Raw genomic sequence first — 12,936 nt, forward strand, 5'->3', positions numbered from 1 at the left:
ATATCTATAGTTGAGATCATTTTTTATTTATTTTAGTATTTTATTTTTTTAAAAAAGAAAAAATAAATAAAAAGAAACACAAATTTTAAGTTTTTTATGGCATTACTCAAGACTTTTTCCCATATTTGTAAGTTTTTTTAAAAAATGCCATATTTAGTGTATTAAGTTTTTATGCCATATATATCAAAACTTATCTTTATTTTCCCATATTTTTGTAAATAGCCCCTTGCTTACGCTCTTCAAAATAAAATTTGCTTTTATTAACTTTTTTGGGCTTGTTTTTTTAGTGCAACTATAACTAATTAAAATGGGCTTTCACATCAATGGTAAATTTGGGCTTTTTCTTCTTTTCTCTTTTCAATTTGATCATTATAAGAAGCATCCCCTTTTATAATAACCATAATTTAATTTATTTATTGATAATTGATCAATAAAAAAATAAAAAATTGAATCAATTTAAATATATTATTAGTTAGTAGTAGGGTATCAATATTTGAGTTCATATATGATTGAGATGGGTTTGGTACCTAAAAAACTCATAACATCATTTGTAGTGTTTCTTAAAATCATTCTAAAATTTTGAGGTCATGGACCCTACTTTGCCTCCAAATTTCAAATTGTACTTAATTGAAACACAGAGCAAAAGAAAGATGGCCCAACCCAACCATTCTCACTTCACCACTAACCACAAATTAAATTAAAAAAAAATACAATAAAATAAAAAAAAAAATAATTAAAGCTAAATTGACCATTCCTTTGCTCCATGAGCTAGCCACTATAACACTTATTCGAGTTTCCTCATCTTCTATAAGAGTATCTCCCGCGATATTATTTATTTATTTTTTAATTTTTTAATTTTTATAATTTAAAATAATTTTTTTTATATATATTTTTACAGAATTCTACATAGAAACTCCTTTAGCAACTAACTGAGCAACTTAAATCACAATTAAAATTCACATAACAATCCACATAAAAACCACAGAAAAAACCATCAGAACAACTCAAACTATAAATTTTTTTAAAAAAATAAAAAGATAGTATATGGAGTAATTTTTCTTATTTTTTTAGCTAAAATAACTAAAAAAATTAGAATAGGGAAATATTTTTATTGTTGTTGCTCTAACCATATTCTTTATCATAATTAGTATTTGATTATTTTAATTATAATTTATAATTTAAATTTATTAAATTTAAATTAATTTATAAAATAATAGAAAAATAATGGTGTGTTCCATTAAAATACTATTAAAAAAGTTAGCAAGGAAATAGAAACCTCTCTATCCATTTTTTATTATAGAGATTAATTTTTTATATGATTAGAGCTTATTTTTGTAAATCTCACTCTCTATTTTAATTTAGAGAGCATGGTTGGAAATGTTTTAATCATTTGAGTAATATGTTATATATGCGATGTAAGATTGAAACTTTTGTTTTATTAAATGATAAATTAGACCTTATATTTTTTAAAATAATATATAATAATACTTTGAATTGATTTTTTGTCAAAATAAAATTTAATAATAACACAATCTAGAGATGTTATGACAAAATTATGTATACTTTATGTATCTATTTGTACTAAAAATTATATTTGAGTTGGTTATACTAAAAAATATTAAAAATTGAGCTCAACATACCATTTTTAAAAATAAAGAATCTAATTTATTATTTAATAAAATAATAAATCTAATCATGATATAAAATAGTATTAACCCATTTTTATAAATTATAACCCTTCAAGGATTTAAACTCATACCAAAATTATATTTAACACCTTAACTATTGTAACTAAACGTTTTATTGCTATATAATACTATAAAAATACAAATTTGTAACAATATGGTTGCTCAAGTAAATTAAATACAATGATTTTTTTTTCTTTCTTTCCATTATATGTAATAAAGAATATCCTTTATTCTTTAACCAAATTACATACATAATTATGTGTGCATATAATTTGTTTGAACAAGTTGTAGCTGCTGAGATATGATAGTAGAATTGTCATTTTCTAATGGTACCCACTCCCAATCCATATCATTGTAGCTTTTTTGTGATGGAGATGCCAAGTTGGGCAAATCACTTTCTCTAATGCTATTTATCTTCATTTATTGGTCTATACCCACCTAGGCAGGTAATGTAATCAAAAAAGAAACCCAATTAATTTTACTTTTTTATCACTAATCATTCATAGCTAATTATGACCACTTATCCTTTTCATTTTTTTTAACATAATAAAAAAAAATTAAGATTACAAAGGTAACTATGTTAACCAATAAGATAGTTTTTTCCATTCAAAAAAATTTGTTATCTAACTTAAGAGTATACTTGTGATTTAAAAATATAAGGTTTTTTTTTTTCTTATTTATACTACTGTAGCTAATAGAAAAAAGTGATTTGAAACTTCAACATCTTCTCCTTTGACTGTGACAAATTTTTGACAACCAGAGCTACTGAACTTCGACTCAAGAGAATGATTGATAGAGGAAGAAGAAGTTAGGTTGCAATTTATGTTACAATTTGGGTTGCAAAGAAGGCATAGTTAAGATTGATTGCGATATGGTTTAATGGTTATTCAGGGTTTGTAATTTGCGATTTAGTATGATTGAGATTAGGAGTGAGCAACATTCAAACTAATTCAATTAAACCGAGTCAATTCAATCTAATCTAATTACAAAAAATTAGATACCAATTATAATTGGATTGAATTGGATATTAAAAGTTTGATTCTAATTGGATTCGATTAGTTATTGGATGTCAATCTCAAAATCTAATTACAAACAGATCAAATCTAATTAAATTTATATATATTAAAAAATTATTTGTATTTTAAAAAATTTACATGAAAAATTAGAAAAGTAACTTTTATTACAATTTTATCTCTACAAAGGTAGAATAACCTTTATACCTCTTTTTTTTTTTTCTTTATTTACCAAAATATCTCTTGTACACATAAATTTTTTATGATGATGTCATTATACTACAATGACACTCCAATTATTTTCCTTATCTTTTATATACACGTCCTCTATTTTATTTTCACTTTTCATTTTTAACTTTTCATTTCAGTTTCATTTTAAATTATTTCTCAACGATCAAAATCAATTTTCTCTCCAAAAAATTGCTCCTCATGATCTCCAACTGTCATTGAAGCTCCACTCAACGATTTATCTTTCTATTTTTTTCTTCCAAATTATGTGTAAATGGATGTGACCTAAGAAGTCCATTTGTAAAAGTTCTAAACTTGCAACAATTAATGTTAAATTATTGTTGAACAAAGGGATATGGAAACTAACTATAGTTAAAGATGATGACTCAAATGAAGATTTTGTTCAACCACCAACAAAATCCATCACGGTCCTTTGAAGAAAAAATTGTAGAGAAAAGAGTTCGATTCAAGAAGTTAAGATGGGAAAGAAGCATGCAGATCAAATTCTCAAGGTTTAATTTCAGTTTCTTTTTGGGTTTTCCCTAATTTTGGAATGTTGTCTCTATTTTGTTTAGTGTTAGAGATCGTGAAGAAAGACATTCAACAAGAAGGACATTCGGGCTCAGATCTTGATAATACTCTGCGACAGAAATGATGTAAGGGTTAGAGATCTGAGTGAAAAGAGACATATTATTCCGCTGCACCCAATGTAAGGTTTCTCATACTTCATATGTGTTTATTTATTGTAACGCCCTTACTTACGTAAAATAAGATGCCATAAATAAACTGGCGTTAAGATACTAATGTTGTCTTTATTAAAAAAAATAACACTTTTTAAAACATGGGTACCCAATTGAAAATAAAGTATTACCACTTAGGGAAAAGTAACAGAAAATTTAAACGACATCATCCTCGATAAGTTTAATAAATTAAAAAAAACTTTCAGCGGAAGATGGCCAAGACCACACGCAGTTACATGATCACACGAGATACACCCAATGCTGCCCAGACTCAACTTGTCACCGAAAGCTTACAGGCTTACTTATCTGCACATAGGGGGTAAATAAGGGGTGAGCTGCAAAGCCCAGTAAGGAAAAACAAAATACTATGTACCAGCATTCACACATCATAGCACAAACATATACATCAAACATACAACAACCTAATCATAAGTATAAATAGAGGCAGCCACACAAATACTGAAATACCACACACTCACACTCACAATCACACTCCAGCTTCCATACAAATCTGGAGTGTCTTACGTTCTTAACCAGAACGCAGTACCAATAACCAGTGCACCCTTACGTACACTGCCTCACTTAACACATCACCATACATGTGTGGTTTCCAACCACTTCCAAGTACCTGGAACATGATTAAACAGCCATATACAATTCATCGATAAAACACTATTTCACTGAAACTATCACATTCCACAGTTTCAATACAATTTATTCAAGCAGTCATACTAGATACTCAAACCATATAAAAAGCAAGTATAAAGTATAATTATTTTTCCTTACCTCAACTCCGCTGTAATTAACTCCTACGATACCTTCTAGGCCCTATAACAATTAGTGAAACCCTTAGTCCACCAATAAACTCAATATATTTATTACTCTTACTGTACAGCAAGTTTAGCCTAGAATTTGACTCATAAAACGTTTGAATTAGAAGTCCTACTGTTCACAAAGTTTTTAGTTGATTGAAAGACCTTTCTAACGGTATAAAGATCATCAAAATCGGAGCTATAACCTAGGAGTTATGCATGTTTTCTCAAAACAGTTTCTTTAAAATTCTGGATCACGCCGATTTCTGAATACAACCTAAAAATAAATGTTTTAAAAATAGTTGCACCCCGATCTAGACAATACTTTCTTCATAAAAAATGTAGCTATTTTTTCTAAGCTTTAAAACGAGATAAAGATCTTTTAAAATGGATCAAAAGTGAGAGAGATATTGAATTTTTATTGAAGACACTTTTTCTGAAACAAAACTTAAAACGAAATACCATAATCGAGTAAAGATCCTAACTTTTGACTGGTAAGAACTCCGAACTAGGGAAAGGTTTCTTCAAAGAAAATATGGATTATTGAATTATCTTTCTAAAAGTACAAGAATCGCTGTAAAATAATAGATATCGAGAGAGATATCACACTTTTACTAAGGCAATATCGGAAAGAAATTTTAAAAAACTGTAAATCGACAGTCAGTGTAAAACATGAATTTTTTGACATCGAAATAATCAGAATTAGGAAAGAGTTTCTTCATAAAAAATATAGATCATTAAATTATCTTTAAAACGGTACCTAGATCACTGAAAACGGACCTATGGGGAGAGAGATATGATAGTTTTATGAAAGCCTGTTTCTCTGAAAACGAAAATAAAAACAACTACGAATTTTACCTGAAGATTTCGAAGACACGGAACGATGATCGGTTGATTGCTGACCCCGAAGCTCTTAAGATTAAAACAATTGATTTGGTTCAATAGAGAGGATAAAAAAAAATTGAGAGATGGTGAGAATAAAGGAATACGATACTATCTGGCTGCTAGGGTTCTAGAGTATATACGTATATAACATATCGTATAATAGGTTTAAATTTAAAAATAAAAATCTAACTAATCAGATAAAATTATGCTGATTTAAATTTAAATTTTAAATTTTAAACTAACTAAATTTATTTATCTCACTATTTAATATATATATCTTTTTTTTTTCTAGTCACACACGCACCACAACAACAACAACAATAAAAATATTTATAATAATAATAATAATAATAATAATAATAATAATAATAACAATATAATTGTATCACACTTAATATACCAAATACCAATATATGTATATAAACTGGATATTACATTTATAATCGTTTTAGAAGTTCATATTTAAGGTGTTAATCAACATAGTTGTGAGTAAATCTAAGATCCTAGTAAAATAATTTTCAACAATTATCCCATTAGCCCGAGTACATCTTTCTCATGGTACTCAAGGTCATATACTCCGAGGACTAAGGGAATGACCATGTTGGCTATAACCCAATGGTAATAGGCCTAGTAATTCCAATCATCATCGTGATACACCATTATTCTTCTCAACATAGCTACAAGTACAATAAGGACATGCAACAAAGAAAAACTTTATTAGTCATTATGTCAACAAAGCTAATGGGTAACACAACCAACTTACAACATAGCAAGAGGCACTCGGCCCATGTCGTACACTTATGGTGTTGTTAGCTCTAAGAATTAGGTGTTTCATTACCTTCTCTCAAACTCACGAGCAATTAACAATCCACAAAAATAGCAAAATTCTCTTGAAGAATCGGACCACAACAACCTCCAAGAATCATTGGAGATATTTTCCAATCCAATGCGGGTTAAAGCTTAACTCAATGTCTCGCCCCCTAAAGAGGGGTGCACCACTCCCTTCTCCATATAAAGGGTCAAGCATAGTCTTGAGAGGGGATCTAAAATTTTATCAGCATAAATTCTGCCATTTTTACTCTTTGCATTCAAGAAACTCTCTAAGCAATTCTAGTGTTCATTTACTTATTACTATTGCATTTTTGGTATTATATTCTCACTTGTTGCGACTTTGCGTCAGTTGACTAACCAATCAACAAAAACAAATAAAATAAAAATTATATTTTTATTTCCATTCAATTCAACTTTATTATCTCCAACTAAACACAATTTAAATTCTTAGTCGATCATACACATACAACATATAGTCAGAAGCGAATTGTGATAACTTTTGTTTTTACCATACAAGCCGAAAGAAGAAAAGAGAAATGATGAAAGTTCGCCCAAAAAAAGCGAGTGAGCCAAGAATCAAGATATGCCATTACTCTTTTCTGATATATTTTATGTTTAGAATTGTTACCGTGGGTTTTTGAAGGAATTTAATAAAATAAAATTTAAAAGTTAATTAACTGTAAGTCTCATATAAGAGAGATAATATAGAGGTTTAAATTATCTTAATTGGATGAGACAAGATAAGACTTCAAATAAAAGGTCAACAACTCATGCTAACTTACGTGCGTATATACCTAAAGTAGAATTTTCCCCTTAATTACAAACTACTTAAAGGAGTGACCAAATATTAGTTAGTTGTTTTACAATCAAGGAATATGTATGTTCAAAAAAGGAATTAATATGTAAACTAGACTCTTCTTAAAAAATTACTTTTTTTTTTTTACCTTATTCAATTCTAACTCAATCCCTGCCGTTTATCTTAAACCACTTTAACAATAGAGATAAAAATAACTATCATTCATCACGTATACTTTTTTATCAAATAATAAAGGTACATAAAAATGTTGAGTAATTTTATATGTAACAAATATTGTTTTAAATGGATTTTAAATATTATAATTTCAGTAAAAAGAAGACATTAAAGAAGACGGAATAATAGACGAGAATATCGTTAACTAATTGTGAGGCATTACATATAGAAGGTGTTGGGTACCACTCATGCTCAAGATTAATATAAAAGTGTCATAAAATTGTTTTTATACTAAATATAATATTGTTATTGGACACTAATACTTTTTATAGGTAGCGCTCACAATTAGTTAGTGATATTTTCTAAAAATTATTTTTTAAGTTATATGAGACTCGATACTTAATTACATCAATAGCGGTATGACACTGAAAAGAATACTAAGCACTTTCAATAATTTTCTACTAAATATAACTCAACTTTTACATCTCTCAGAGATGGTCTTACATTAATATTATTTTTTTGAATATAATATTATGAAAAATGCTAAAGGGTACTTATAGTAACTAACACTTTTATGAGGTGTAATATATTGGTACAATTTAATATTAGGTCCCACTTGTTTTACTTTAATAAATATTATAAATAATTACTACCAATTAGAAGACAATACTTAATCACAATACTAGGCACAGTAACTGTCTCAAGCTCTCCTCTAATTAGGCATATCCAGATCCGATCCAATCATATATTGGATGTTAGATTTTACCATCCGATCCGATCCAATTAATTTCCACCATCCAATCGATCCTATCCATTGGATGTATTTCATATATATTTACTTGTTTAATTTGAATTTATCCAATATTTTAGACCTAGTATTTTTTGGATCTGATCGGATCCATTTAATATTTTAGGTCCAGTATGTATTGGATTGGACTGGATTCATCCAATCCAAAAAAAAAACAGTAAAATTTTAATGTTAATTTTCATATATACATATAAATTTGACGTATAACAATATAAAATCTAGTTACTCATTCAAACTAAAAGAAAATACTAATTAGTTTTATTGGATTTTAGATGTATTGGATTTTTAGACACTTCATCCACCATTCGATCCGATCCAATTAGATATTCAAAAATAACATCTAATTCGATCCAATCACAATTAGATATCTAATGTTTAGCGGTCGGTTATAATTGAATCGATCGACTCTTATTGGATTAGATCGATTTATGCACACCCCTATCTCTAATATTAAGGTATTAGTGTGGAGCTATTTTTTCTTGAAAAAAGACATTAATAAATAAACGTCATCATATAATTATACACTGCACCTTTTTATATACAAAATTAATTAATTAATTTTCTTTAGTATAAATGCGTACGGATAGAGACCCCGCCATTTGTTGTCAAATGAAATGCGTGGTTACCATTCAACCAAGTGGGACCCATTCACATTTTAATGTTATAGATTTCTTCCTCTCAAGTGATTCTTTATATATATAAAAAAAAATTAGAATTTTACGGAGTTGGGTTTTATGGCGTAATATTTATATACACTAGACAAAACAAAAGCACAAAAATGGTCAATTTTGGTCCTCAAAAAAACCACTAATGAGGGTTGGTCTACATGGACTAAAATGGTATATTCTCGTTGCATTATTTTGCCAATTTGTAATGTAATGATCAATACAAAGAAAGAAAATGAATTGATATTTGTTTGTTGAATAAAATAAGTAAGAGAAAAGTCCAAAGATGAAGAAGAAAGGAGATGACATTGGCATCTGACAAATGACAAACCAGCTACTTTCAAAATGTAACACACCATTGGAGCGTCTACTTAACTTCCTCTAACAGAGCGCGTGGGATACCAAATTTTATTTTAACTATACTCACTTGCTTGCCCTTCAATGAAAGTTGAAAGCTTTCCATTTTTACATGGCTTACCTCATCACATCATCCTTAATTTCTCACTAACTCAATCATTAGCCGCAACCCAAAATAACCAAATACCAAATCTCAATTCATTTTTTTCTTCTTACATTTCTCTACAACTCTTATCTTCTTCTTTATCTAAATCTACCTTCTTGTTCCTGATTGGGGTTCTTCTGCAACTGGGTATTTTCTTTTTCTTTCCTTCTTTTGTTTTTGGTTGGTTTAATGTAATGAAGCAAATAATAAAAAAGTTTCATACTTTATGGTTTTTTGGTTTTGTCTTCAATTTGTTTTTTTCTTTTTTAGAAAAGTCTTCAGTTTTTGTTTTTGGTGATTTGATGTGATTTTTTTTTAATATTTTATTTTTGGAGAGTTGGGCATTCTACACTTGTTATGTTAAGTTTGTTATTTTCAGCATATATTTTGAGTTTTGTTTGGCTTGTTTAAATCTAGGATTTCCATGGCCAATGATTTTGTCCCATTTTTGCATTCTTGAGGGATAAAATGTAAGATGAACTTTGTATTTATTGAATATTACTAAGCAGATTAGATTGATTTCTTGACAACTTTATGGTGCTAGTGTTCTCTGATTTTTGTTAAAAACTCATGTATCCAAATTTGTTTCAATCTTTTGATATGTGAAATAGTGCCCAAATAGGTGCTGGTGTTGCCTTCTATATGTGATCTCAGAACAAGTTTGAGTCCTTGGAATTTCCTAGGTTGCCACCTCCAATTGGAGATATATAATATTATCTTATCTTTTTAATTAATACTGCATTTACTTAAACAAGGCCTAAATGTGATTGTGATCTCAATTTGCTGATTGATGATGTTTGTTTTTGACATAGTGATCTTGAAGACACTATTTCTTCTTTTGGTGATTGGACTTTTGAGGCAATTTGGTTTGTTTTTTTATGAGATAATTGTGGCTCTTATGAGCAGAAAAAGTCAATGTCATTTCGGATTAGAACTTAATTATTTTGATTTAATGATGACTGTAGGATCATTTTCTGCAGTGTGGTGGTGCACTCCTAGTTTAAGAAAAATTAATCAATTGAGTAGGAACAATAAGGGTCTATAATCATATATATTTTCTTTCATATTAACATTGAATAATTATAAACTATTGTCATTTTCTGTTTGCAGGAAATACTACTTCATTTGATGGATTGGATTATTAGGCAGAGTTCCTTTAAACTAAGCAAAAGTTGTTGAAGTACACCAATATGGCCACACCAGAGAAGCAACTGCAGCCAATTTGATTTGTCAAAATGTGAATTTTTGTTTCTTTTAGGAGAAAAAAGAGTATGGATTGAAACTAAATCAGGAGAGGATATTATTCAGCTCGGGTTTCATCTACCGCCATGAGTCATCAAAGTATTGTTTCAATGACACAAGGAGAGGCTTCCAAAGAAGTCTCAAGCTCATATTGCATTCCTTTATGTCCAGGGCAGAGTTTATTGGGTGGTGAATGTTCATCTTCACTTTCATCGCCGTTCATACGCACACAGTCTCTTAGTTCTCCTATACATCCTCCTAAGTACAGTTTTGGATCTAGTTCTAGTAGTACTCCTATGTCTCCTGGTTCTCATGTTGAGCATACTAAGAGTTCATTTTCGCGGTCTTCTGTCTTCTGCACTAGTTTATACCAGTCTTCAATGAGCTCAGAAACACAAAGGCATCTTGGGAATTTGCCTTTTCTTCCACCTCCATCGTGTAACCAGTCGGTTTCTGCTGTTGCATCAACAAGTTCTCCATTGCTTTTCAGTGGAGATTTAAGCAATCAATTTGATGAGGACCAATCTGATTCAGCAGAAGCTCTCATGAAAGACTTTCTTAATTTATCTGGGGATGCATCTCATCATTCTCACAGTAACTTTCATGGTCTGAGCTGTGCAAGTGATAGTGTAGCATTCACTGATAACTTGGAATTGCAATATTTGACTGATGAACTTGACTTTGGTATCTCTGACCACGCAGAAACTCCCAGAGTTGATGTAAGTTCATTATGATACTATTATTTCTATTAGGGGTTCAAGCTGCATTGCCTTTACTTGCTGTAACCTTTTGAATATTGATTTCTTCTGTTCATTCAGGAAATATATGAGACTTCACCAAAACCATCCATAGGATTGATGTCTGATGACGGTTTTCGCTCAACGGCTCCACCTGTAGACGCCCTTTTAAACGTCCCATCTCCTGGACCTGCTGCTCTACATAAACCCCGAATGCGATGGACGCCTGAACTCCACGAGCGATTTGTAGAGGCTGTTAACAAGCTTGATGGAGCTGAAAGTAAGTAACCAAATTCTCCTTTTTGTATTGACATGGCGATGGGGATGCTAAAACTTCTTACTTTACCTTGCTTTTTGAATGTAGAGGCTACTCCAAAGGGTGTATTAAAGGTTATGAAAGTTGAAGGCTTAACAATTTACCATGTTAAAAGTCACTTACAGGTAATGAAATTTGATTCTTACTTTACTTGGTTGAGTATGGTTGGTGATGGAATTAACAGCTAATCCTTTTTATTATTGTAGAAATACCGACTTGCCAAGTATATCCCAGAGAAAAAGGAAGGTAAGGAAGACATGATGGTTTTTGGTCATTACTAAAAATGTCTCAAATGAATGAGTTTAACATAAACTTTGTCACCACAGAGAAGAAGGATTCTGCTGGCCTTGAAGAAAAGAAAACACCATTAAGTAGCTTCGAAATCGATAGCAAGAGAAAAGGGTCAGCATTGTCCTTCCTGTGTTTTATATTAAACCAATCATTGTCTTCTATTAAGAATGAAAATCCAAGCTCTCTTCCCTTTTTTTTTTTACAGGAGTATTCAAATCACCGAGGCTCTTCGAATGCAAATGGAAGTTCAGAAACAATTACATGAGCAGCTTGAGGTTCAAAGGGCTCTTCAATTGCGCATAGAGGAGCACGCGAGATACTTGCAAAAGATCTTAGAAGAACAGCAGAAAGCTGGTAGTGCCTTGGTTTCCTCTCAAGCTTTGTCATCATTGAGTAGCCCGAGCTGTGAAGAGTCTCACCAACAGCCTTCCCCTTGTGCTGTTGTATCATCAAGCCAACAACTAGACTCTAAAACCGACTCTGCATCGTCCTCTCCCCCATTCAACAAGCACAAATCTACTCAAAGTAGTCATGATTGTGATCCAAAACAAAGTAACAAACGAATCCGTCTTCATGATGATGATGATGATTGTTGAAAATTCTCAATTGTATGTTATGTGAGCTTTTTGTATATCATTGAGTTAGCCAAATTTGTAGTATATTTGTTTTAGTTTTGGTATTAGTTTTTGACTCTTTAAGCAATTTGATTGATAGATATGAAAAACTGTTATCTTATCTTTCGTTTCAAACAACCTCTCCTCACCTCTATTAATGCATTGTAAAGTTTTATATGCATTTTTCTTATTACATGGTTTTTCAATTAATGAATATCATTTTTTTGTATATTTTATATTATTTAAGACCGAAACAAACTACCTTTCAAAAAAAAAAAAAAGACTGAAACAAACCACACTAATATAATTAGCCTAATGAATATGCTATTATTAGTATTATCTTCTTCCCCATCAGAGAAAATACTTTAAAAAGATGGTGTATTTTTGGAATATCATAACCCTCTCTACAATTTCCAATGGCTTCAGGTCAGTATTTTTGCTCATCTTTTATCATCTTGTTCTTTAATTTAGCAAAGGTTCTATAGATTTATGATTTAGAGTTTTTTTTATGTTAAAGTACTTTTAACAATATATTTAGATCTGTCATATATATTTTTTTGAATTTTATAAATACTAACATTATAAACCAAAGAA

At 30.0% G+C, this 12,936-nt stretch overlaps 1 protein-coding gene across 2 annotated transcripts; it reads left to right on the forward strand.

Moving 5' to 3' along the window:
- The first annotated feature begins 8,933 nt into the window (after positions 1-8,933).
- Positions 8,934-12,477, forward strand: LOC133033619 (myb family transcription factor PHL6). Of its 2 annotated transcripts, none has more exons than XM_061108595.1 (7): positions 8,934-9,289; positions 10,253-11,103; positions 11,203-11,401; positions 11,486-11,562; positions 11,644-11,683; positions 11,764-11,839; positions 11,934-12,477. In XM_061108595.1, exons 2-7 carry the CDS (start codon positions 10,471-10,473, stop codon positions 12,322-12,324), a joined length of 1,416 nt encoding a protein of 471 aa, XP_060964578.1. In that variant the 5' UTR covers positions 8,934-9,289; positions 10,253-10,470; the 3' UTR covers positions 12,325-12,477. The 2 variants fall into 2 exon arrangements, with proteins under 2 accessions (XP_060964578.1, XP_060964579.1); XM_061108596.1 differs by lacking the exon at positions 8,934-9,289 and adding an exon at positions 9,382-9,612.
- The last annotated feature ends 459 nt before the right edge of the window (positions 12,478-12,936 follow it).

Source organism: Cannabis sativa, chromosome 1 (assembly GCF_029168945.1).
Source record: "Cannabis sativa cultivar Pink pepper isolate KNU-18-1 chromosome 1, ASM2916894v1, whole genome shotgun sequence".
NCBI classification, from domain to species: Eukaryota; Viridiplantae; Streptophyta; class Magnoliopsida; order Rosales; family Cannabaceae; genus Cannabis; species Cannabis sativa.